This window comes from Phasianus colchicus, chromosome 8 (genome assembly GCF_987193195.1).
Source record: "Phasianus colchicus chromosome 8, bPhaCol1.hap1.1, whole genome shotgun sequence".
In the NCBI taxonomy this organism is placed as follows: domain Eukaryota; kingdom Metazoa; phylum Chordata; class Aves; order Galliformes; family Phasianidae; genus Phasianus; species Phasianus colchicus.
In genome coordinates, this window is record NC_143443.1 from 21,186,512 (window position 1) to 21,214,313 (window position 27,802).

The following is a 27,802-nucleotide window of genomic DNA, read 5'->3' on the forward strand; positions in this document are numbered from 1 at the left end:
AAAACAGTTTCCCCAAACAGCCTTCGCATATGACAGTAGTTACTTAAGTTCTTCAGCATCAACAGAAAGCTGGCATTTACTCCATCAGAAACATCTTAACAAGATACTGACAACTTAATTCCAAAGTTGAAGTAGTGGCCCCTACATTTTGCCATGATGCTCAGTTCCTGAAAATAGGGGACATCTGCTGTGTGAATCACGGTACCATGTTTTGTAGATAGATTCCTCTTTCTGTCATAAACACAATTCCTACAGATCTTGGCATGATCTTGGGACCACTACTGTCGGTGGGAGCTTCAACAGACCTTTGATCAAGATATTTAATAGCAGAATGATACAATCATACCTATCCCAAAAGATCTCTAAGTCATTTTACAAAGTAGGGGAAGGAAAATTCCCTGATGTACCTATGAAAAATGCAGAATTAGGAATTAAAACAGCTGCCACGATTACCTAGAGAAATCCTTCTGAACATCATGAAACTTTTAGTTGCCAGAGAGTAAAGAGGGCCTTGGATTTCTGTTTTTAAATTATCATTGCCAAGTTAGTATGTACTTCAGAAATAGAGAATCTGATCCCTCACCTTACCATTTTTATATAAGCCAAGAGACTGCCGTAGAATTATCCCCTTATAAAATAAGAGAGCAAACCTCTAAGAAGCAGCAATCATTATAACTCAAGTGGCTATGGAGAAGGAGAAAATAAATATCTTACCACATACTTCATCTGTTTTGCTTAATGCTTGTCATAAACGCTAAAAGAAGAGACTATTTTCTTTGCTGCTAATTTTGTTATTTTTCACTTTGAAAATAGCCAGGTTAATTAGGCTAAGAAAATATTTTTTTCTTTCAATTAACTTATGCCAATGAAAATATAATTCTTTTTCACATAAAAAAATCTTCACATAGTAGCATTAGTGCTCTGAACATTATCAGAATGAAATTATAGTCAAAGTTATGTTATCAGCAATTGTAGACAATCATATTTAGAAAGACTCAAACCCTCAAATGTATTTTATATCTGTTTATTTCATTCTTACATTTTGGTAATTAAAAAAATAAAGTATACCTGTCAAGTTCAACATTTCAGTCACTGTGTCTCACTCACTGAATTACAGTGTTTGGGTTATAACAGGCCAAGAGTCCCCAGAGTATTTCAAGTGTAACTAATAAAGCCAAGGAAACATTTATAAGTTTAATATTCTGGAGAGAGAAAAAGCAACAACAGCACACTCCAGTTAATTCCCATTACTTTACAAAATCTAATTTCATGCCACCTAAAAGCTGAGTATTTTCATATAGTTTTGCACATTATTCTACATCTGACAGGACAGCGTTTGAAACAGAATAAGCATGATAAATATTGTTCAGATCCCTTATAGAAATGGCAGTTCATTCCAATCTTTTTCCCTGAAGAGAGAACATGGAATCGAGCATTAGTTCCTTTTTAACATGTCTGAAGAGCATATGCACAGTAATAAAGCACCCTCATTCTTGCAGGCAGGCCTTATAGGAACCAAAGATGATTTCAGAATGTACTGTGAACATAGAGATCTAAACATTTGCTTAGCTGCCCTGTGTTCCTACTGAGTTGTGGGTTTTCAACATTTTCAAGAATGAGCGTAGCAGTACTGCTGTGAATTGAGTTTGGGTTCAACCTTCAAGAGCAGCCTACTTTGCTAGGTGGTCCACCTGTAATACTGCACCATATAAACCCTACTAACACAAAACCTGGAATGATTTATTGTTATTTAAGTTCATAAAGCTACTACGTGTGTGGGCAGGTAGTTTATAGAGCATAGTCCTCTACCATACAAAGTAGTTTCTAACAAGAAAAGAAAAAATAGTAGTCAAATGGATATAAACAGTCATTAAAAAAGTATATATTTAGCAACTATATATTTTCCCCCCGTTTTTAATGTTCTAAAAGATTAGAGCTTGTTTTTTCCCCTTCAAATACTTTATGATGGAAAAGTAATTTTAGCCTTTTTATATTTTTCCATCTCCTTCTACATTTAAATTTTCTTTTATCACCTGAAGAGTTCTAGGCTCTCTTGTTTCCTCTGCTCATTTAACATATGGTTACAAGGGTGACTGATATCTAACAGAACAAAGAAAGGTAGAGCCTATCAACTACGTACCTTCTCACTCCTCTCTAGTCCCACACAACTGCTTCGATACAACAACAGTCAACTTGGAAGCAGAAAACTTCCTTTCCTCCACTGTCTATTCATTGCTCCCTTTTAATTGAAAAGAAAGCCGGTGGCTCTGTTTATTGTTTCTTGTTGTCTTTTTATCAGTCTCTCCACATTCTACCATATTACATGAGCTTAAGCTCTTCTTTTTCCTCTGTTCATTTTACCATTCATTCTACACATTTACTGGTTGTTTTTTTCTTTTCTTTTCTTGCAGTTAATTCAAGAGTTGTGCCACCTGGCTGCTAATCTGGAATCAGACAAAAAAATCACTGGGTTAATTAGAACATGGCTGTATGCTGCAATCCCAGTCACACCACAACTCCACCTCCAGCTCAGCACAACTCACTCAGTCAGGATATGACCTTGCTACTTGTTCTGTGGAAACAACTTCCACACTTCTTATGAACGATACTTTCTAACAAGCCAAATTCTGTAAACTACCCTACATCACATCAATTTCCTCTCTTTGGGTTAAAGCTGTGTATCTATTTAGCCCTGTGTAAGCAAAGTTAAGGAAGAGGTGTTTCTTACAGCTAAACAAGTAGGTTTTGCTTTCTACTTTAGGGATTGCCCATACAACAGAGATCTCAAAGAGCATTTAATTAGTACCAACATCTGTTGATCCTGCACCAAAGCTCAAACCACAGGTCTAAAACTCTCTCTTAAGTGTAGCTCCTTCATTAAAAAAGCCCTCACCCCAGTTTGAATATAGGATTATTCTAGCAGAAACAAGTTATTAGTTTTTCAAACCTGCTCTTGTAACAGATGTTCAACTAAAGCCTCGGCAAAATGCCTGGTCCTAAATCATGGTTAGCAATCGGTGCTGGAGGTTTAGACTAACACTTCAGCGTCAGAGCCACCTAGTGGAAGAAGAGACAGTGGCAAGGAAGCAGAGACAGGCTCTGTATCCGAATTTTTCATCCCATCCAGCTTTCTGGTGACCACTGGGCACCAGGCCCAATGAAAGTAACAATGATCTGCCATATTATTGCAAATAATATTTGTAAGATGTGTAAGAAAACACATCTCTCTGAAAAGAGAAAGCAAGCAGTCCCAAAGATTCATTCATCTGTTAAAGGTTCTCAATATGAGAAAAGCAATCCGTGTTCACACCAGGGCAAATCAAACAACTATGGATAAGGGTAGTTTCAAAAAGGATAAATAAGCGTAGATTCTATCATAATTTTAATGGATGTGACCCTTCCTTGGCACTGGCTGCTCCAGTTTGTTCTTGTGAACTCTGTATGAAAAATTAAGGGTGAAAGACTTGAAGAAGTGCCTTTTAGTTAGGAAATGCATAGATCACACTAACAAAAATCTTGTCAGTGTTAAAGAATGTGGTACAAGAGCCTAGATGCCAAGCCTTGGAAAATTCTTACGCCCATGATGTTTCTGTTGTCAGAATTCCACAATACACCGACCACTTCAATGGAGACATTTCCACAGACAAAACAGGATTTCAAAACCCCTTTTAGGGGTTTCAAACTTCATATAATGGAAAGTACTTAGCTTATATGCCAGATCTAAGACATTAAAAATAAAAAATAATAAATTTGTGGACGTATAGCTGCCTTGTTCATTTGGAAGGGAATGCTTTTGTCTCCTGCTATCTGCTGCTAAAGAAAAGCAATTATCTTTGCCCACAAAGAGAAATTAACAGGTAAGAAGTGATACAGAAATACAGAAAAATCAGTCCATCTGGTGCTACAGCTAAGAGAATCACAGTGCAAGGGCATAATCAAAATTACTCATCTTCATCAGCATTTGTCTGAATGGTGTCCAGAGAATCTATTTTGCAGAGATAATAATGCTTTAGCTATGTTATCAAGTTTAAGACTGAAACCACATATGCGTACACATCTGTACTCCATGTACAACTGATTTATTTGAAAGTATCCTAAAGACAACTATCTACTTCATAGTAACAGGAATCAGAGTAAGGCAGGTACAGAAACAGATCACATATTTACAGTAACAAAACAGCATTATTCCATATCCCTTCCTGCTACTACAAATCTAAGAAGCAGAAAGCAATCTATTACTTGACAAGATAAAAAATGTCACTTAACATACAGCACTGTAACCTGAAGATTGCTTTTGTTGCTTTTTTTTTTTTTAATAAAACTGTTAATACTTTGTAAGCCATCATATATAAAAATAGAACAAAGGCAGGACATATCACGTCAAGTTTTGATCCAATGTTGCACCAATATATCACTATATACAGAGGCAGAACAACCAAGAGAACTTATGGCTCAGTAGATAACCAAAAGTATTTTATAAAAATCTGCAATATATATGTATGTACGTATATCTTAGTTCACTGATCTTAAGGGTAGCTTAGATTTAGGAAGTAGCTGTTCTGTCATATCTTCAGTTTTGTTTCTCTCCAACATCGCTGCAGCTTTGTTCTCTTTATCTTTTTTGTGGCTCCTTTTGTGCTGAAATTTAAAGAAAATGTGTGATAAGTTTTGCACGTTAAGACAGTGCAGGTCCACGATACATTGGTGGAAGAGAAAGGTCAAAAAAAAGGAAGTAAAAAAAGTCATCAAGAAAGCTAACTTTTATCAGGTCTCTAAGAAAATACACTGTATTAAATTTCATCTTTTCCATTAAACCAAATGCATGTATCTAGCAAATCATGATATTTTTCTAGGTTGTTAGAATGTTCATTTTAACTGAAGTTTAACAAAGCATATTCTACAGCATTAAAAGAAGTTGTGAGACTACACTGAAGGCTATCAGCAAATGATTTTATACTACAAGCCTATTATAGAAAAATAGCTTTCTTTCACTGTTTAGAATACCTATGAGTTACCTGGAAAAAGGGAATGCCCCCATTCGCATGACAGCTTATGTTTATATCCACTAAGTACTTGTCACCACCAAGGCTTTCACTGGATTCTTGCATCCCTTCCTCCTCTCCTAGCAGGTCCTAAAACAGAAGCGTTCAGAGAAGTTCACTGAATGTTTGAATTTCTTACGTGAATGGAAGTGCTGCATTTCTTATAGATCTAATTGTGTTTTATATATTTTTGTAAAACAGAAATGAGAGCCTCTAAACAACTCTTAAGGTATTCCCTTGTTTTTCAAGACAGTGTTTTTCTCAAAAGCTCAGCATGCAACTCCAAGTACCATGCAGGAATGCTGCAGCAGCGCTGGGTTTCTAGTCAAATTTTCACAGAATTTAAAAGAACACAAAACTCTTTAGAGATATGAAGTCTTCATTGATATGTTTGTAAATCATATGCATACCTCATCTGCATTCCCCTCCACTTCTTGTATCACACTGTTCAGCATAGCATCAAGCTTTAGTTGCTTTTGCCTCAGTTGTTCCAGTAGAAGTTCCCTGGGTTCTGTTTTCACCAGTGTGACTGGATAAGAGTAGTCTCTTCTCTGTGGAGTTGTCCCTTTAATGCAGATGGTATACTAATGAAAGGTACTATTAAACACATAAAGCAGCTACTTTAATTACAGCTCATCAGTAACTCAATCATTTACTCAATACAGAAGTCACACTTCCTTCAGTCAATCTTTGCATTCACCTTAAAAAAAAAAGTGCAAGATGACCAGCTGTATTATGTTCCTATCAACCTCTGAATATGAACTCCACAACTCAGATTGCTTTCCACAAGATTGACTCCTGCCCTACTTGAAATACCTGTTGGAATATCCACTTTAAGATCTTCTTTCAGGAAACCATTAACCTGAGCCAGTCCATGCTGTGCTTCTTCATTAAGTGCCAGCTTCTGTTCCAGAAGTATCCCCTGATCAACTTTCATTCGATCAAGGAGGCCATTTAGTACCTTCTCTTCAGCACATTTTTGAGTATCAATTTGGTCAGCAATTTCAGCTATTGCTTTATCACAGTTTTCTCTGTTTTTCTAGAACAAACAACAACAGGAAAAAAGAAACAACAAAGCACAAAAACATCAAGTTAACAGGAAAGTTAAGGTTATGGCCTCTTTTCTAAGATGTGGGTGCATGGTTAGTGACATGATCTAAAACGAAACAATTGTGAGACCTCAAATTGAGAAGTTTCAGTGCCAATTTTACATTCTCATTTCGAGAACTATCTTCAGAAGAGTCAGTTTCTTAGAAAGTATGATCATTTCAGAAAGCTACTCTTCAAAATAAAAATGATGCCACCTGGTTCAGAACAGAATTCTTATGTGTCTACTCATAACACTACATTAAATTAGGATTTTTAAGGCAAAGTGATAAAATCCTACCAGGACTAGAAGCTTTATACATTTCTAGAGGACAAAGAGGAAAAACAACATACTTTGTCCTTCCCATTGGAAGGAAGTGCCTGAAGTTTTCAGTAGGTATAATAGATAAAAGAGCGCCTTTCTCAAGACTATAAATGCCTTAAGCACTTTAATTTTCTTAAAGTTAGCAAAATAAATTGGACTTGTCTGTTTCATTACAGCCTATAATTTCATCTCTGTCTAAATCTCCCCGGGACACTACCTGTAATTAAGCTTTAGAATTAGAACTACATGCTACAAGTGGTAAAAAGCTTAAAGTACAGATGGAAGTTGCCACATGGGATTAATCAAGACACTTTTATTTTTTTTTTTTAAATTATTTGCACTGCTAGTTTGAACTCTTACTCAAGTTAAGCTTTTTTATTTCACCAAAATGCATTTATTAGCATAAGTCTGCTATGATCAAGACTCCATTTTATACTGATTATAGTTAAGAATTTTCCCATATGAATTCTACTGTAGAAGTAATCTAATGCAATATTTGGAGACAAACAATAGCTACAGGTACCTTTTGAAAACACATTAACTGTTGATTCTCATCCCTGAAGGACAATAGCTGCTGATTGGTAAAGCTGGCTATCTGAGCAATTGTAAGTTCAGCACATTTATCAGCATCCTGAGAAACATTTCTGAGATTGATGAGAAGTTGCTGACAGTGGTCAGTGGAATCTTCCAGCATCCTCCTATTTTCACCATTTATAATCCTGAGCTCCTTAGAAAAGTTATCCATAGATGCAAGAAATCTGCTATGATTAGAAGCTGTACTGCTGATTAGGTCCGTAGTTTTCCTGCAACAACAGATATGTAACAAATCAGACATTTTTGAAAGGTGGATTTTAACACATGTTGCATCAGTTTATACCAAAAGTAATCAGTTCCTTACAGGTGAACATCATCTTGCACAGCAGCGATGGTGGTCTTCAAGCTTCCATTTTTTGCCAGTACATCTGCTAAGTTCTTCTGAGTCTCTTGAGCAAACAGGTCAAGCTGTCTTTGTAGTGAGGACGTTAACTCAGTTGCACTCTGTTAAGAAAAGTCATATCTTTCAAGAAAGATCACAGAATCACAGAATTGCCAGGGTTGGAAGGGACCTCAAGGATCATGAATCTCCAACCCCCCTGCCACACGCAGGGCCACCAACCATTCCACCTAACGCTAGACCAGATATAACATAGTACAGCTTTATTATTCTAAAGCTGAAGTTGTATTTTTTCTATAGATGAGACAGACACTGCCTTTGGAGATTTACGTGAAGGCATATAAAATGGATGTGCTTATAGCAATGGTAATTCTTGTTACTTTGCTACATAAGATACCTGAAGTCACACAACAGAAGCTGAAAAGAATTAGGATCACCAAGCCACTGTCCTACCTTTGCTTCTGAAACAAATACCATGGTTTACTGCTAGAGAATTTAAGAATAACATGTGACACTACAATTTCTCTTTACTCTAAGGGTACCTTTGTATGTGCTAGTCTTGTCATTTCCACTTCTTCTCTTAAATTTTCACAATCATTCTGAAGCTGAGCAAGAACATTAGCTGTTTCTTCCTGTAATTTTTTCAGAGTGAGAGAAAGATCTTCAAAGAAGGTATCCGTTTCTTTTTTATGACCTTCCATCTTTAAGAAAAACAGAAATATAGTCTAAGTTAAATGTTTGTTATTAGATAAGAACTGGATATTATCTGTAGCATAATGGGCAAGAGAGGGGAAAAGAAATCTTTACTTCACAAAAAACTGTCAAAAGTAAGTATAGTGGATAACTGGTAGCAAATAACTTGTAGAACATTCTGAAGTTACAAAATGGCACTTAGTATGGACTTTCCTAAACAAAATTCAGCAAAGTAGACAAAATAGGAGTCAACATACTTGATTAAGACCAGAGTAAGAAGCAACAGTTTGTAAGACATGTACTTGTTGCTGTTAAAGCTTGAAAACCAGCAGACAGCCTCTAGATGAAGTGAATTTATTTCAGATGAGTGCAATTGACAGAAGAGGGAAATTTAGTCCTCCACCTGGAATTGAGGTGGTTTTTTTTTTTTTTCCAACAAAATGGAGAGAATAAAAGAGTGGAGCTGCAGTTCAAAGACTTAAAACATAATTGCCCAAGGAGGTTGTGAAGTCACCATCCCTGGAGGTGTTCAAGAAACATTTAGATGTTAAACTGAGGGACATGGTTTAGTAAGAAATACTGGTGAAAGATGGATGGTTGGGCTGGATGATCTTGGAAGTCTTCGCCAACCTTGGTAATTCTATGATTCTGTGATAACATAGACCAAAAAAAAAAAGTCAAGCATAGGACTTCTATAACTGTAGCACTGTCTATGTATATTGTTATTGTACAATACAACATTCTCCATAATAAAGATAACTAGGAAATAAAGTTTGGTACAATAGCAGGAGAAATTTGAAGTGATAGAACTCATTTAAGTCAGCTGTTTCAGACTTCTATAATACAGTAGACTATACCAAAAATATTATCAAATATCTGTTATACATAGCCTTAAGCATCTACATTTTATCATTTGTCTGCAGTATTTAGGTGAGCAGCTGTGCCAATATCGGTAGCAAGGGAACACAACACACACAAAAATGGAAGTCCAAAAGGAAAAGCTATAAAGTAAAACAACATAAGTGACAGAATAAAGGAGATAAAGCCAAACCAGGCATGAAAACACTAGCACCACAGAAAAGGGGGCATATGCAAGTTACATAAAGGAGAAAAGCACAAGAGAAAAATCTGTGTATTACCTTATCAACCACAGCTGAATATTTTTTCATGTTAGTCTGAAACTGACAGTTTAGGCCCAAGACAAATTCTACCATTGGTGTCAAGCTGTTTAATGCACTTCCTAATCCTGATGCATGCTCCTCCTAGAAAGAGCAATAGGAAAAAAAAGGTGAAACAAAATACGGAAGTCTCTTCAGTACTTTTCTAAGAAGCTATTCATATGGATAAATAAGGTCTACATGCTCTGCAGTTAGCTTTTGCTGTACAGCACATTACAGCTCATGATGGGATGAGAAGGGAAGATGGACATAATCATGGCCAAGTGTTGAAAGAGAGCGTCAGGTAAAAAAGATTGTTTATAGCACCTCTTCTGATAGAGGACAATTTCATATACTTCAAATAAGAGTATGTAAATTTACTAACAATTAATCTCAGTAGCTCAGCTTTATGATCAAGTGACAGATTCTCGTGTTGCAACACTTTTTCAGACATGCAGGAAACTTCTGTAGACACCAATTCCTTAAGAGAGGCAAAAGATGCTGATACAACTGATGTAAGAATATTAGCTGCTGAAGAACTGGTAGACAAGATGTCACCTACAAAAGAAATTGTGAAGTGTTACAAAACTTGCTACTCTTAGCTGACCATCCGAGACACATTTATTATCTACTACTGTAGTGCATGTATTACTGTAGTAATCACTATACTGTTTAAAATAAAGCTTAATTTTTCTACTAATACAGATCTAATTTAAAATGCTGATCTTTGATAGTACTATTGCAAAATATAAGGATGACCTTCACATAGAGGTATTACACTTACCTATAAAATGTGTGTAAGACATCAACATCTGTTGCTGCTTCACACTGTTCTCATTAACTGAATCTCGTATTTTGGTGAACAAATCAGTCATTTGTTGTGCAAACGTATTTTGGACAACAGCATTGTGCTGATCAACAGCCTTCTTACGGTCCAGTTTTGCATGAAGACCAGATACATCTTTTGTGGTTTCTTCAACTGTATTAAGCAACTAAGATTTTTTAAATGTTATTTCAGTAGATATTTAAATCAGAAGCCAAGCATAAGTTTATGTTCAGAAGAACTCTAGTTCTAAGTTGAAAGTGAAGCAGATATTTCCTTTAATATCAAATTACAACCATTCTTAATCTTGTGTTATGCCATCTACAGTCTCAGAACATGAAAAATTTACCTACTAGAGAACATTTGCCCCCAACTGTAAGTATTAAAATAAGACATCCTTAGTATTCAGAGAATTAGAATATAATGAACACAGAACAGAAACCAAGAAATTCCCAGTAGCTTCAAATGTTCTGAAGGATTTGACAGTAAATATATTTAATTGTACTGAAAGTGATTTCCAGTATTATCTGTGATAATTTAGAATTTGAAAGTATAGCGGAAATTTGGTTTTGTAGTTTGTGTAAATGATTTCTCTACCCATTTATCTCACACAAACATTCCACAACCCACATGAAAAACTGAGCAACCCACTCCCAACCTTACAAGAACCTGAATAGAAAGAACTTTTCGTATTGACTAAAGACACGGGATTAATCACTTTGCACTTTAAATAGCAGGACTCTGCCTCTATCAAGTCTGTTTTGAAAATTAAGACCAGTCATAAACACATCAAAAAAGCCCCTAAATACCCTCTAAAATATAGAGACATGGCAATAGTTTCAGTTACCTAGTGAGTATTATTGCACACGTCCCTTGCTTCTTGCAATTTCTCTACTCTAGTTATGCATAACTTACTCTGTTTTAGGGTCAGGCTTAAGTGTCTAGTTATTCTGCAATACAACTCATAAAAATAGATAATGAAAAAGCAAAGCACTGAAACCCTCATGAAAAGCCAGCTCCAGACTGACAGTTTGCTGTTAGATACACTGGCTAATACTTTCACAGAGGAAGCCTTGCAATCTCTAAGTAGCTTGCCACTATAACAGGAGGGTCAAATCATAATTTTTCAGAGGGTCAATCATAATTTTTAAACCTTAAATTCATTTTTGTCACTGTCACATCATCCTTTAGTGACAAAGACATCTTTGAACAGATTGCTGAACCCTTAAACAGAGGAAGTTATTGTTCAATTAGATGCCAGGAGATTGATAACCTTGCTAGCTGTGCCATGAAGTTTTTGTTCAGCATTTTCCAAAACTGAAACCACATATTCTTCTTCAGCCAGATGAACTTTGGTTTCTTGAAGATCCTTCTGTGTTTCTTCCAGTTCCTTCTCCATGATTTCTAGATCTGTTTTACACTGCTCAAGTTCATTTTTATTAACTGTGAACAGTTCAGTTACCTACAATGCAAGACAAACATAATACAGTAACACTGCTCTTCGCAAGCTCAGCTGCAACTCATCATGTATCCTTAGTTACGTCGCAATACTAGAAAGCAGTTTGTTATCTACATAAGCAAGCAAGTTTCAGCTGTAAGGCTCAGAAGTCTTAAGCCTGACTAGAGACTAGACGAGTCTTTATTTACTGAAAATATCACAAACCAAAACTGTTTTTATTGTGAAAATCCTTTACTTCCCTATTCAAGTCACAAGACCACGCATTCATTATATCACAATGAAGGAATCCCCACTAAACAAATATAAGCTGATAGAATGAGGAATAATCAGTAAAACTGATCAAAATGTAAGCCTGTCTATACACACTAGTTACACAGTCCATTTAAGAGAAGTTTTCCAATTTTCTGCATATTCTTGTTAGTGGGAGCTCATCATCACCACCCCCCTCTCTCCTCATTCTTTACTTCTAAGCAGATAACTCCAACTGAGATTATGCTGTTTTACAAGAAAATTTTTGCTGAAAATTCAGCAAAGAAAATTCAAGGTTAAGTTATAAACATTGAAAGAGTTTTTTTTTTTTAAAAAAAAAATCAATACTGCATTCTGCAATTTCATATATAGCATCTGAAATTCTCAACTTCTAGAATTAGAAGATTCCATCAACTAATTACTAAGGACATTTAAGACCAAAATTTTTCAAACTGTTATTGTTCAAACAACTCTCTTCCTTCCCTCAAGACATCTTCTCTTTATTTGGGGGATTTAAGTCGCATTGAGAAATGGCACTTACTCTTTTCATCTCTTCCTCCATGACAGTGATTTTGTCAATATATTCTGCAATTTGTTCTTCCTGAACCGTCAGCTTTCCATTAAGGGCTCTAAAGCAAAGATTAATAAGAGCAATAACAGTAATAAGGCTGATTTCTAGATCAGCTATTGGTCTCATGCTGCATGTTTAGTCATTTCAAGAAGCATTGTTGACTTCAGCATTAGAATTTTCAATTAATGAAGACAGGATTAAAAGACAGCTTATTTTGCTTTGTGAGAAGACTTGTTCATACAGAAAATTTTAAATAGAAATTTATATATAAGCTGATAGAGCAAGTAAGATATTAAAAAAAGATGCATGTTCGTTTTGCATGTGGCAAATTCCACAAAGTTCTCAGTGCAAGCGTATTTCATAGGCTTCTATTTGTGTAATAACTAATTTCTAAAGAAGAAAGTAACTGGTCAGTTAAATCTTTCTAGCTTAGCCTTATGAAAATAGATCTGGAAACGTTTCTGTTTAAGGATGGGAACCAATATATGCTGTTAGACATTTTATAGCAATCCTGAAGACGTACTCAAAATTTTCAAGGGAAATATAGACGCCATTTTTCTCACGTGTAGCAGCAAGGTCTCGTTTCAGACGCTCAATCTCTTCAGTATATTCCTGCATCAAGAAATAACTGCATTTCAACTTGAACATTTATATTTCATTTTCAAAGTTCTCCTCAACAGATGTCTCACAAGATGGAATTACATGGAAATTTTCCACAAACACAGAGGGATGTTCCAGAATCTAGTGTTTCACTTGTGTCCAAATAAGTTCAGTGTAGCACAGATTGAATTCATACCATTGCACATATGTAGAGCATTGAAGCTTCCTATTCAAATTATTCTTTATCCCATTTAACAGTTTATATTGGGAATTGCAGCTTCTTTAATATCATTCATGTTCAAGTTTGCTTAAATTTAAGCATTTTCTAGGAAATTAAGCTGCTAATAGAGAAATCCACCAAAAAAGTATTCTACTGTTACATAGTAGGCCTTCACTATCTGGTGAACAGGTAATCTGTACACTGTCATAGATAATAGCAATCACACTGTCTCCAGCTTTAGTTTTAGCAACAGCTTCAGTATTTGCACAGTATTTAATAGTGTACCAGCAGAGTATCTTAGTAAAGCATCCCCTCAATGATTAAGATCATCTCAGAAATGTGCTTCTGGTAGTCAATTTCCCCATAGTTTCATAACATAATTTCTCCTGTGCAGGAACTAAAAGAATCAAATGTATTCTGTCTTTACAGTAATCAAATAAATATGTCTATCTTACCTTAATAAGAGCTTTTTTGGTCAGCTTCTGGTTAACTTCAGGCTTGTTCAATATGTTCTTTGCCCTGTGGGCATATTCTAATGTACTCAGTGTTTCCTGTGGTAAACAGATACAACATTAGGCTAAGCTGAGGAGAAAATTTTTTTTGAAAAAACCACAAACATTTAGGAATAAGTATTCAGATTAAAATTTACCTCAAGATTTATAGATGCAGGAGAAATTGTGGCAATTATTGATGTTTTTGTTCGTCCTCCAAGAGAATCTTGAAGGATTCTTGTGAGTTTAGATTCCCTGTATGGAATATGTGGGGCTCTTTCTACTAGAGCAGAAATAACTCTCCCCAGAGTCAGGAGAGACTGATTGATATTTCCAGCTTCACGAGCTCTTTTGTCAACTGCCCCAGATCGACCAATGTTCTCACTTCCTGCAAGATCAACCTGAAAGAGGAAAGACATATGCTTCTACCTCAAATCACCACAAAGAACGCTTGTTCTGTCACAGAATGCAACACGCATGAACTAACACACACATTTGTTCAGGAGATTGTAGGAGCAATGAATGAGACACATTTCTAAGAATGACAAACAGTTCACATTGCTCAGAAAAATGACGATTTTCTCGCCCTTATAAGTGTTTAATTCTCAAGAGAATGAGGTTACATTGTTTAGTTCATTACTTTAGTACTGTCATCAATGAAATTTAATTCAAATACTTACCAAGTTTAGCTTCCCAATTTTAACAAGTTCTTCTCCATCTACTGTGGTTTCTTTCATGTGGATGGTAATTGAAAATACGGAGTGGGAACGGCTATAAAAGAATTCAATTTCAGACAAATATTTTTTAAGCCAAATTATCTGCTTTCTACAAGACATTACTCCAGGTTAGTTATCACTGCTCTTTATAAGGAATGCACCCCATTGCAAATGCATAATTGCATCTTACACATTTCCAATACAATAAAAATTGTCTATTTTTATCTCGGTACACATAAGGAAATCATAATCTAGCAGGCTAAAATACCAAACTTCAACCAGTTCTTCATTGATGCTTCTATCATGTGAGGCCAACAGAAATATTTGATGTTGATACTTCTACGTTCTCTACTCATAGACACTTCAAGAAAACTGGCTTGCAGTTTTTGTAAAGTTATTCCTATTGTATTGGCTACAGAACACGAGATTAGGAAATTCAGTACTTTATACAACTAAAGAAAATCAGAAAGAATCTGAATCCGATATTAAAGATGTAGAAATTCAATTTAGTTTTCATTCAAAACGTTTATTAAGTTAAAAAATACGTTAGCTTGAGATTATTTCTTTAACAAGCTTTCACAATGGGAAGCTGAGACATACAGTAAACCATAGAAGTTATAGCAGTTTGATCTCAATGACAGACATGAAATCTGGAGTTCAAGAATGAGACGTCAGTAATAAATACTGAGATTTTTGACTAACATGTCTACCATATTCTGACTGTGAGCTGCAATCATATGACATAGCCTGCACTGCCATACAAACATCCCTTATTCTTATTCCTGACTTCCACAACACATCCTTCAGCACATTTTCAGAAGCTAGCATTATTCTATAAAAAACAGATCTGAACATTGTTTTGTAAGCTCAGTTTCAGAATCCTAATTATATCATTTCCTATTGTTGGTGAGGAGAGGAAGGGACACTTCATACGCTTATGCCTAGATTTTTTCCAGTGAACAGAACCAGGAAAAAAAAAAAGACAATAATAAACCAATAATACCCATAATAGCTAGAACAAAGACAATCCATCTCTCTCACACAGGTATATCTATTAAACATCATCAGTATTTACTGTAGAGATTATTTATCCCATGCTTAAACATACAGCATGCTTCAGTGATATCTTTCAGACTTCTGTTTCCATAGAAATATAAAGCTTTGAGAAAGCTAACAGCTTAGAGTTATTAATAAGTTCCGATATTCTACACGTCAGACTAAGAATGTCCTACCTCTCACATTGCACCTGGATAGGTGGAATTTTGGGACTACCACTTTAATTGTATATTTAAAATAGCATGCAACCTTGAAACAAGAGCTTTTGTAATTGCATCTTCTTCTGAAAGCAACAGCTGTTTAAAATGTGAGATTCCATGATGTACGACACCTCTTCATACGTGTACTAGAATACATCAACCCACAGAATGCAAGAAAGAAAAAGTTTCTTGCTACCGTTTCCTAATCGATACGTGGCAACAAACTATAATATATAATCTCAAGATCAGGCAAGGCTTATTCTGGCTTCAACAATTTTTCCTTCTTCAGTAAAATCCAGTTTAATAGAATATTAACAAAAGAAGTTTCTGAAACAAGCAAGATTTGTACCTGGAATATGCATTCATGTAAGTAGCTGCAGTTGTTCTCTTTGCTGCACCCCTTTCCAGGATCTGATAGACTTCATTTTTGTTGTGCACAGTTACCTCCTCTAAGCCTTTAATAATTACACCTCTCTGTCAAAAAAGACAACACGTTCATTCTACCTCTTCAAACTGTTCCAGAAGCCTTCATATAACAGATTTTGGAAGACTGCACTCACCTTGTTTCGGGGGTCATCAAACATCTGCAGTCTTTCTCCAACATCAGGAGCAGGATTCAGAAGATCAAAAAGCTCCTCATTATATATTTCCAAAAGAGAGACTTTCACTGAAAATTCAGTGCCATTCTCTGTGAGTTTTTCAAATATTTGATGCAATGTACGAGGTATTATACCTGCTAATGGATCCTACAGATTAAAATGGAAAAAAAATACATATATAGATGTACAAAAATAGAGCTGGGGGAAGGAGTGAAGTAGTAGCAAATTTTAACTATGGTCTGTTGGTCTAATGGAAACAGACAAAAATACATTGAATAAAGATTATACTCTGTACAATTATTGCTAAGATTTGTATGTATGCATTAATGATGTAAAGTTCTGGTTTTCATAAGTAATGAGAACACTTGTTTATTTATTAATGTTTACCAAAAGTCAGCTTCAGTGTTTGAAAGAAATCAACTTCAGGCTGTCTTTAGCTTTCTGCAATATCTACTTTTGTATTACACAGTACAGCTACAAGAGAAACCTCATGAGTAAAAACATACCTCTTCCCAAGTGTACTCCTCGTTGGGTGACCGTTCCCCTTCCATTGTGAAAGTCTTACCAGTACCAGTTTGGCCATAGCTGTTAAGAATGAAAAATTAAGATGTAAACAAGAAACAAAAATTGAAGTGAAATTTTCTAATAATAATTACTGGGATACTTACGCAAACACTGTACAGTTATAGCCCATAATAACTTCATCCAAAATGGGACACACAACACTCCGGTATACGTCAATCTGCTTTGCCTGAGCTCCAAAAACCTGTCAGAGCAAAGACAACACGTCCTATTTATTTACCACTACAGTAACATATTGCACTGCACAGTGCAGACATCAGACTCTATTAAGAGAAACTTGCTGGGTTACATCTACAAGTCTCCAGCTTGACAAGCAGTTACCATATCAAACGTGTAAGTCTTTTTTAACATCTTGTCTGCGACTCCTCCAGTGCGGATGCTAACTTCTTTTCGTGCTTGATCACAGTCTACAACAGCATAGGAGTTGGCTTTACGTTCCGAGGCATTAAAAGGCCTAAAAGCAGAAGAGTATCAAATTAATACAATTGCTAACAGGAACATGAAGGCCATTAAGATGATCAGGTGGCTGGAGCACCTCTTCTATGAAAAAAGGTGGAAGCAACTGGGATTGTTTAGCTTGGAAAAGAGAAGACTCCAGGGAGACCTCATTGCGGCCTTCCAATATTTGAAGGGACCATATAAACAGGACAGGGTATGACTGTTTACATGGGTGGATAGCGACAGGACAAGCAGGAATTTTAAATTGAGGCAGGGGAGGTTTAGGTCAGATACTAGGAGGAAGTTTTTTTACACAGAGGGTGGCGACGCGCTGGAACAGGTTGCCAAGAGAGGTTGTGGATGCCCCATCCCTGGAGGCATTCAAGGCCAGGCTGGATGTGGCTCTGGGCAGCCTGGTCTAGTGGTTGGCGACCCTGCATGCAGCAGGGGGCTGAAACTAGATGATCATTGTCGTGCTTTTCAACCCAAGCCACTCTATGATCCTATGATTTAAGAATCCACAAAATGACAACTGAGCAAAAGGAACATTAACTGATTTAAGTTAAAAGCTTTATATTTAAGGAAAACTGACACAACTTGCTTTCCAGACATTATTCTCCTTCCATTTACCAGGACAAATCAAGCATCTATAGCTTTTCATGCATTTACATGGCTAGTTGTTTGTTGTTGTTTTTTTAAAATAATAATAGTGTCCATAAATACATTTATGACTACTTAGCTGCACACATATTTAACTTGCATTTTAAAATGTCTTTCTTGCTAGATTTATCTAACCAGCAAGTGAGGGGAGCAATGAAATGCTGCAAAGAGTTGTATGAATAAGCACCTTGAGAAAAGGAAAACTGTATGTATAACAGTTAAGGTAGTAGTGAACCAAATCAATACACTTCAAAAGTTCCCTATTTTTCCACAAACAGTGCAGCCCAGCCCACACGTCTCTCATGAATGACAACTCCCTAAGCACCAGATATGCTAATACAGCCCACAGCTAGCAGAACAGCAGACAGCAATGCTGGAATCTTTATAATGCTGACATACTTGAATAGAATCCATGAATTCTGAATAGAATTTTGTAAGATAGAAAATAATGCCTTTGGGTTTGGGGGACAAGAAGCCCATGCACCTTTTTATTCACATTTTTAAGTAAAGTTTAATAAGAGATAAAAGAAAAAAAAGTTCAGTATTTTCTTTTATCACTAGGTTAATCCAAATGTGACACAAAGTTTTCCTTATAAGGACATTAATAATAATCCCTCACAAAAAAAATCACATGCCAAATCACAAAATGTGTTTTATATTTCATTCTGCAGTATTACTGAGGTGGATATCTGTTACCCATACAGGAACTTCTCACTGTTGTGGCTGACATTACCTCCTCATGGTAGCACTGAGACTGAAGAGTTAGATTCTAGATAGGCCACGTGATGCTTCAGCACAAGTCAGTGAATGGAGTCAGGATGATTACAGTCATCTTGTTCACAGGAGCAAGGTACGGCTTTGACTTTGCTACTTCTAAAATAGCAAGAAGCTGAACAGTAACTGTAGCCTGCTTTGCAGCAATATAACAGAGAACCAGATGAATGCAGACCAGAGAATCACAGAAAGGCCTTATAGTCACCTCACAATTAAGGGGCAATTGAATTAAACTAGAGCAAGTGCCACTAGGCAAGCAGCAACTTGGCAAACTGCGATGGTGTTTGGTGACAGGTTCATTCCCCTAAGTTATAGAAAGGACATTAATATACAACAGAATAATAGAATAGTTCAAGTTGGAAGGGACCTTTAAACGCAGTAGTACACACATTCAAAAGGTCCAAACTCACGTTTTATTGAAACATAGTGAATGTGTGGCTTGAGGTTTTTGAATCATCAGGCTTCAGAAGCAAATTAAGGGCCACTGAGACAACTGCATCCATTGATCTGCAAAGTGATTAGAACTGGAGTGCAGCAGAAGGGAACGGGAAGGAGCTTTTGCTGCTCCAAAGTATCAGTCACAAGAAAAGCAAAACACTGTTCCACCTACAATCCTGATGCTGCTGTAGTGCAGAACGCAATCTTGATTGAATAGACGCCAATACACAGCAAGGCTGCAGAAGAACGATGCAGCACTGGTCAGAAGGAAAAGAAACCAATTGCTCAACAGCGTTTCAAATACAACTGCTTCAAAATCATTCGTCTTTTGCAATATCCTCGCCTTTCACCAGCACTTACACCAGCCTCCTAACGCCCATTCCAGCACCTTCTTACTAGCAAGAAGCTAGTAAGCTTTTAATCGTTGTTTTCAGCGTGCGTTTGTTAAAGTACAACTCCCAGCGAGAGTAACAACGGGTAAGCAGCGTCCGTGCTGATGGCACAAAGAAGCCTCGCGAAGGCAATGTAGAACACGGTATCATTACCTACGCTACCCGTCGTTCAGCCCCCCCTTGCCTGTCCCACACAGCCTCACACCGGATAGCCGGCGCTCAGCAGACGCTGACCCATCCCGCACGGAGCCCGCAGCGCTCGCCTGCCGCCCCGCGCAGCTCCCCTCCCTCGGGCCCGGGGCTCGCGGCGCCTACCTGCAGCGCACCACCACCTGGATGTTCTTGCCCTTCTCCTCCTTCTCCTTCTTCGAGCCGCCGCCGCCGCCGCTCTGGAAACTGAGGGAGGCCATGGCGCACCTGGACGCGAGCGGGTCGAGGACGACAGTAGAGGCACCGGCCGCGCTGCACGGGCGCGGCTCAGGCTGAAGCTGAGACTCGGACCCAACCCAACGCCTGCGAGCGCCCGCCGCCGCCGCCTTCGAACCGCGCGGCGCTGCAGCCCGACCAATCAGCGGGCGCCCGCGGGGCATCATGGGACTTACTTTCAAATTTCGGGTATCGACGCGAAAGCACGGCGGAAGCGGCCGATCCTGCCGTGAGCACTGTGCATGCCGGGAACTGTAGTGCCGGCGGGGCGCCACGTGACAGGAAGACGGCGGCCCGCGCAGCCCCCCGGGGCCCCGCCCCGAAACCGACCCGGTAGGGGGCGCCAGAGAGCGGCCCGTGAGAGCGCGCAGCTCCGCCCCGCTGCGGGGCAGCGCGGAACGTTTCGCCGGACACGGCCGTGCCTGCGGGCAGGAACTGCGGCAGAGGGAAGGAGCAGCTGCCACCGGAGGTTTGCTCTCAAGAAGTCCATACGGGATCCTACACGTGTACATAGCGTCACCTACTACGGTGCTTTTAGTTGCTGTTTTAGGGCTTTTCCAATTACCCAAACTAGGATTACCACCTATAATTCCACAGGTTCCTTCCTCACCCCCTAGTTTTTTAAATGGATGCCTTGAAACTTATACCTCCTCCATGAGCTCCTACAGCTAATGGAATGAATCCCAGCCTGCAAGGCTTGCGGTCCTTTTTGTGACAGTGCTATGAAGCAGCAGCACACGGTGCTCCTTCATCATTTACCTCCAAAGTTACAGCAATGTCAGAGCTCATCACTTTAATCACAGACGTAACAGAGAAGGACACGAGGTGCTGGTTCTTGGTCTGCTGTAAGCAGGCATTGATTCAGAGAATACGAGATGTGTCTGACATTAAATATGGGCTGAGGATGAGGCAGGACAACAGCTAGGAAATCTTCAGTGCTTAACAGCAACGTTATTAACAGCCTCTCTCAGCCACTGTCTGCTCTTTATTCCACGTAAGACCTTACTAATTTTATGCCACTGAAAATATGTAGCAATAATACACATGAAATAAAGCAAATATAATAAATAGCAAATATTAAATAGGATATATATGCTACATGAAAATAAAATTACTTTGCAAGGACAAACGTTTACAAGTTTGTAACCACCAGATGAGCAGCTGCCTTTCAACACCTATTTAAATTGTTTGCGCTCTAGCCCAGAAAATAAGGCAATGAATCCAAGAAAATGCTTGTAACAAAAGAAATCTTTTAATTTATAAGCACAGAAAAGTACAGAATCTATGATTTCTACCAATGTTGAAGCCTAACTTTGCAACCACAATGACTTTGGTGGGTTGATGAAACACTAATAAATCTACAGGCCTCTAATGAAACACTAAAATAACAATAATACATTTTGTTTCAGTTAAAATTTAACTAAGTAGCAAAATTAATACAAAAGCAACAGCAATTGCAAATTGAGACCACAATCATTCTTACTTTTTAAAAATTATTATTATGTGTGTGCTAGGAGTAAAAAATAAATCATACTTACAGTTGTATTGGAGTTTCTGCTAGACTGGACAAGTTGAATGCAGGTTATGTAAACATTCTGAAACTTCACTTTTTGCTCTCTCCTCCTTCATACAGATCATAGAAGAGAAGGCAGCACTGACAGACAAGACATCTTTTCATCTCATTTCTGCCTCTCTGTTCTTTTCTGGTATGAAAGTATGATCTGCATTAGTCAGAATTTTGCTTAAAATGTGAACACATCTGTCATTAACATACAAGAGATCATACAAACTTGCATTTAAATAATAGGAATCAATCTAATTATTAGGAGCTAAATCTGTGGTAAGTGGAAAGCAGAAACTTCTGGTAATCAAGTTAGCTTAACAATTGCAGTTTAATAGCTGTAGCTCTGTTGTACAAAGTCGATGGACAGCACAATGGTCATACATTTCCTGAGAATAAGTTGAGCCTAAAGATACTAATACACAATAAACACAAACTGAGTAACAGGGAGCTGGCATTTCACAAACAATAAAAGTAAACACAAGAAAGAAAGAAGAATATTTAGGATAGTCTAAACAGTAGTTAGGAGAATGACCATTAGGAATGCATGTACATTGTACTGTGAGAAAGGTTTTATTTTTTTCTTTTTAGGAAAAGACAAAAAGCCTTACAGAAAAATAATCCACATAGTAATACACACATCTGCCACAATGTTTTCAACAGAGATTACTAATCCCTATTTATTGGTACAAAAAAGGGCAGTTTTTCAATAAACCTTGAAAACAGGTCCATGTTTCATGGTGGTATTTGCAGTTTCAATGAATGTTTCAAAACTGACTCAATAAATCAAATCAGATGACCTAGATAATTATAGGTATGGAGGCTTGGCAAATAGAATTGTTGACACTAAAACACGATTAGCTAAGAATTAATAAAGTTATAATAATGGAGAGAGATAATTATAAGCTTGGCCAAGACTTCTTCAAGGCTCAACAGAACCTACCAATATGGTACACATTATATAAGCTGAAATGGGCTAGAGAAGAGTCTCCACATGCAATCACCACTAAAGAATTAGTAGCAAGTTTAACTCTGACAATGTTCAGTAAAAAGAGAAAATTTTGGTCACATCCTGTTTAATATTACCAGTAACATAGAATAAAAATGTACTGATTAATTGTATGACATTAAAGAGGAGATGACCCGTAACTCAGATTTATGTAACACAATCTCCACCTTTTGAACAACCAGACCAGCTGGCCAGCAAGATTCTAAACTCTTTGTTTTCCATATATAGAAAGTTGAACAATAAAAACTTACACACTGTGCTGGTGTATTTTATGCTAAGGACAGCAGTTTCCTTCAGTCACAGTAATAAAAAAAGCTGTTTCCCTGGTAAAGATGGAAGATAAGATGTGATAAACTAAATACCTCATTGTAAACATTTAAGGATTCAATGCATATGCAACATCAGTAAAAAAAGAATTGGTTTCAAATAATCAGAGAAAATACACACAATAAAGGGTCCCTCTTTCATGTGCATGTGCCAGATTATTCACTGTCAGGTGGTGGGACTTCTAAACTTGTTAGAGGTAACATAACAAGAAATTAATACCATACTTACAGGACCACATGCATTTGTATAATTACTTCAGAGCAAAGCTAAACTTTATCCTTACACTTACTTATTCTCAATTAAGATATGCTGCTAGATGACATTTTTACATGAAAAAAAAAGAAAATAATGGATGGGGAAAACTGCAAACATAGGTTTAATAGGACCCACTGAAGTCAAAAGGAAGTGTCTCCTCGACTTCTCATTATCATCTGAATTTCATATTTCAAAATATTAATTCATTCACTGTTTTTAAACTTAATGCAGTAAACAGAGAAGCATCCTTCGTCAGGAATATTATGGTATCTTTCCATTACCTGAGACTGTTGTATCTCAGTGACTGCATTTAGGTATGTGTCACACAAAGAGTAAAGAACATCATTTTTTTTCCCTTCTGTGTCTGAAACAAATAATAAAATAAGAAGTTACGGAGCATCAGGTAGATTGGTCATATGTACAAATACAAAAAATAAAAGGGAAAAAGAAATTACATCTACACCAAAACTTATTAGGAAAACCCCAGAAGCCAAACAAGTTGAAAAACAGAAATGTGTCGAGGTGTCAGTGAATATTATTCTAAATAGGAAAGCTGCCCTGGAAATACAAATAAATGTTTTGTATACTAAGAAAGATGTTTATACATACCCTTATTGCTGAAACTGGTGAAGAGTGGTCATATAGAACATTAAGCTCATAAAGAACGTTAAGCTTCTGACAGTTGTTTGTGAAACTATAATTATTCTACTTAGCTGTGAAGTTTGGGAGATTAGGAAAGTTTGAGAAAATGGAATTGTACTGGCATAAAAATGTCTGACCTTACTACAGACAATCCTTTTCTTCATAGTGTCTAAACATATGAAAATAGGTCTTTCTAACAGATGAAATTATACCAGTTAAACAACACCCGTACAATTACAGGCATTAAAAGCTTCTGTTAATAAGCCATTAGAGAAAAATGATTTCTATATAAAGATATGGGAGATATTTCCTGTGCCTAATCTCAATTTTCTAAGGGACTGTACCTGATTATTGTAACATAATTGCAGTTCAATATATCATGTTTATACATGACTTCTCTAATGAATACAGGTTCTGTTAGGGAATTTACAGTTAGATGCACAGGTGTTGTGGCTAAACATATTCCAATGGTGATCAAGAATGCTTTTTACATCTACACCTTGTTATGAAGCTATCTCTATATATTTTAGATTAGAAATAACCAAAACCTATGGGATTTTTTTTTCAGCCTGAGGCCAGATTTCTTCAGAAGCAGTTTATGAGGGCTGCTCCAAAAGTAATGCCTCTTATTCTGTTGGCCCACAACATCAGAAGCAGATGTTGGTGGTATAGAAGTAGAGGTTGAATCTTCCCACCAATATTCTTTACATTTTGTTGCTGTGTGACAGATGGCAGCAGAAGGGCAGTCTGACACAGTGGGGTCTGATAAAAAAAGTGTGCATGAAGCATGGGTGTGTCACTGAATTTCTTCATGTAGAAACAATGGCACCCATTGACATTCTTCAGCACTGCTGAACATTTACAGAAACCAAAGATGGTGGGTGGTGCACTTCAGCACTGGTAGCAGTGGCCATCTCTACTGTTACAGATTTTTATGAGGATAGCATGCAGGCTCTTGTTCGCTGACAAAAATGTGTAACTAATGATGGTGACTATGTTGAAAAAATAGTGTTTTGTAGCTGAGCATTTGCACTGTCATATAGTGTTACTGCGCTCCCTATAGCTGTTGTAATTTCCATGGAAGTAAGTAGGAGGCATTACTTTTGGAGCAACCCACAGAAATCCAACTACAATTTTACTTGAATCCAGAATTTTAGGTAGATGGAAAAATGAGCTTCTGTTAGAAACATAACAAGATTGTAACTGGAGTTTAACACTCATTGCCTCAGTTTTCAACAGGAATAGAAAATCAACGTTTTATTCTAAACAGTTTTGAACATGACTACTTTTAGGATTGCTTTTCCTGCACCATACAGCCATGTCACATATCCTGAAGAGGGATCTGCTATTTTATTAGGCTTCTTCATGGGAATTTTTGAATAATTTCCACAGTGACTCCAAATCTTAAGTCCTAATCTTTTTGGCAACACCTTTTTTTTTTTTTCCTCTAGAGCAGCTGAGAAAATCAGCACCAACTGCCTTTAAACAATTTAAGTCTTATAGGGAAAAAAAAAAAATTAAACAGCTGGGTTGTTTAATAGAGAAAGTTCTTCACTTTTGGTAAAGCGTTATATTAAAAATACTTGAAAAGCATGCAAAATATGTCCAAAAAAATTGGATGAGGGTGGTTTCTGGTTAGTATATAAATTGAAACAGAGAGTAGTTAATTATAATAATATGTGTTCCAAATAAATATCAGTGCAACAGCACAGCCTCTAAACAAGCTGACAGGGAGTCGAGTCAGTAAGACAGGTGTAAAGTACAGTAGGTGTGAATTTTATTGTGTTTGACGCGTGAAGATGTGATCTTTCATCATCACAGCTACACAAAGAGAAGCCCTCGCTCTAGTTGGGACTACTCCCAAAATACCACAGTTCTGCTGATGTAGTACGTTCCATGGTTACATGATTTTTGGTTATTGATATTCCACATCATAACATGTAGTTGTGTAGTGCACTGGGAGTTAAAGAGTCAATACTCCAGGTCCATGGATAGTTCCAGGTACCTGGCTTTCAGAAGAGAACAAAACGACATATTACATACTCCAGAAGACATTGCGTTGTTTTGTTTCCATTTTCCATTCATAGGGAAAGATAGAACTGTTTGCAGATCACGAGATGTCTCTCTCTTTTGCCTTTCTGTTTCTCCTGGCTAGACATCTTGCCTTCAGCATTAGAGTAAAGCCTTTGGTTTTTGGACGCTCTCATTTTATTTGATTTATTAGCTTCAAGTCCAATTATATTGTATTATATTGCGTTATTTTGCATTCTGATATCTTTTTTAGTAAATTACCTTTCCTCCTTAAATTGTTGCCACTGTTTTGTTTCTAGGCCTATCTCACTACCCTTTCCCCATTCCCTTTTCCCGGGGCATGGGTCCATGGGTCCCACCACCGCATTAGTCACAGAACCAGGCCGAACCAGACTTTAAACTGTTGACATATATATACATAGTTTAGGCAAGACCTATACAGTGAAGTGGTATGTATCAGAGCAACTAACACAGCTGAAAAAACCAGGGTGCATTAGGATAGGAAACTCTTTCAGGACCTGAAAAAGGAATGAACCGCTTGTACACTTTAGCAGCTTTCACATGACAGCTGATATGACCCATCTACAACTTTTAATAGCAAAAGAGGCAGAAGCATTTCTTCAAATCCAAACCTTTTAATCCGCTGGTTGCTTCAGGAAGAAAGCAGATCTATCACTAAGAGGCAATCACTTGGCAGTTTGCCTTCTTCTCAATATGGCAGTATTACCCTTTCTGATGCACAGGCAATGGTGATAGGATAGAATTAAGATTAAAGATCTCATCACTTATTCTTTCCTTTTTCCCTCCACACTTCTCTTTTACATACACTAGGAAATGGAAAAAAACAGATTACCTCAAACCAGAACCTTATGAGGACAACGTGACACTTCCTTTTTCCATGATGTACCATGTTGTGTTAAAACTAGACTCCCACACAATTCTAAATCCAATCAGTTAATTTAGGCAGAGTACTGCTTTGCTCTAACCAGGTTTAGTTAACTTGTGAGACAGTTCTGTATCTAAACTGAGACCAGAGTGTGGGTGTGCTTGATACAGACACGACTACTTTAAATTAGGAAGCTCAGGTACAGATAGGAACATCTCTATAGCAGCCCAGGCTTCAATGGGAACCAGCAGCTGAATGTCTACCAAAACTCCCTGACAGATTTTGTTGACCATCTGGAGTACCATGCTCTCACTCTAAACAGCTAATTTGATCAAAGACGACAGGTTTAAAGCTGCATCAGATACACCTTGACTCCCATCTATGGATACAGGAATAGCCTGAGCTGAGTCATTGGGTTCTGAAGGACAGCAGGGTCCTGTGAAGCACTTCCAGCTGTGACCTACCGCCCGTAAGGACACGGACTAAAACCGGGCACTAAACGTAGCAAATTGAACTATTTTCAGTATTTTTACGTTTTGTGAAATAGGACAGTGGAAACAAGCCACATCTGAAGAAAGCAAGTTATTAGGCACACAAACAGGTCTTGTGGTGATTTTTTTTAGTTTCTTTTCCTAAAAATGAATTTAAGTAGCCAGCCACAACCACCGCCTTCCCACAGGCAAGCATACCAACAGGAGAACGAAATATTTCCCCAGAAATCCGGAGGCCCGCAGTTACAGCAGCAGCTCATCCAGCCCAGCACTCGCGCGTCCCGAGGCGGCCCGCGGCGGGGCCGGGCGCCGCACAGCTCACGGGCGGTGAGCGGAGGCCACGCGGCTGCTACGGGATCGCTCCCAAAGCTTAATTCCTCTCCCTGCGGGCAGGGAGGGTTCAGACACCGGCTCCACGACGAGAACTGAAATCTCAGCCACTCAGGGCGGCACCGAACTCAAATTAAGAGGCATCCAATTACCTTTTGTCTCGGCTTTCGCCGGCAGGGAAACGGCCGGGCCCCGCGCGGTCCCTCAAGGCGGCGGCGGCGGAGCGCTCCCGCTGCCCTTTGTTCCGTCCGCCTTCGCCCGGCGCGGCTCGGGGGCCCACCCGCCACAACGAGTGTCGCCCCGGCTCCCCGCCCAGCCACCCACCCCCTCCGCCGCCTC

At 37.9% G+C, this 27,802-nt stretch overlaps 1 protein-coding gene across 3 annotated transcripts; it reads right to left on the bottom strand.

Moving 5' to 3' along the window:
* Positions 1-4,064: 4,064 nt before the first annotated feature.
* KIF11 (kinesin family member 11) lies at positions 4,065-27,772 on the bottom strand. 3 transcript variants are annotated; one of them, XM_090145250.1, is made up of 26 exons: positions 27,616-27,772; positions 26,389-26,583; positions 23,365-23,447; positions 22,753-22,824; positions 21,470-21,634; positions 17,125-17,257; positions 16,890-16,987; positions 16,728-16,806; positions 16,183-16,368; positions 15,972-16,096; positions 14,331-14,421; positions 13,809-14,051; positions 13,615-13,710; positions 12,863-12,951; positions 12,310-12,397; positions 11,334-11,522; positions 10,022-10,229; positions 9,623-9,795; positions 9,220-9,342; positions 7,930-8,088; positions 7,352-7,491; positions 6,977-7,256; positions 5,859-6,081; positions 5,453-5,607; positions 5,016-5,132; positions 4,065-4,638 (listed from the first exon to the last, which is right to left on the bottom strand). In XM_090145250.1, the coding sequence occupies exons 6-26, from the start codon at positions 17,152-17,154 to the stop codon at positions 4,513-4,515; spliced, it is 3,018 nt and encodes a 1,005-aa protein (XP_090001376.1). In that variant the 5' UTR covers positions 17,155-17,257; positions 21,470-21,634; positions 22,753-22,824; positions 23,365-23,447; positions 26,389-26,583; positions 27,616-27,772; the 3' UTR covers positions 4,065-4,512. The 3 variants fall into 3 exon arrangements, with proteins under 3 accessions (XP_090001376.1, XP_090001375.1, XP_031453591.2); XM_090145249.1 differs by lacking the exon at positions 26,389-26,583; XM_031597731.2 differs by lacking the exons at positions 21,470-21,634; positions 22,753-22,824; positions 23,365-23,447; positions 26,389-26,583; positions 27,616-27,772 and adding an exon at positions 19,821-20,164.
* Between the last annotated feature and the right edge of the window lie 30 nt (positions 27,773-27,802).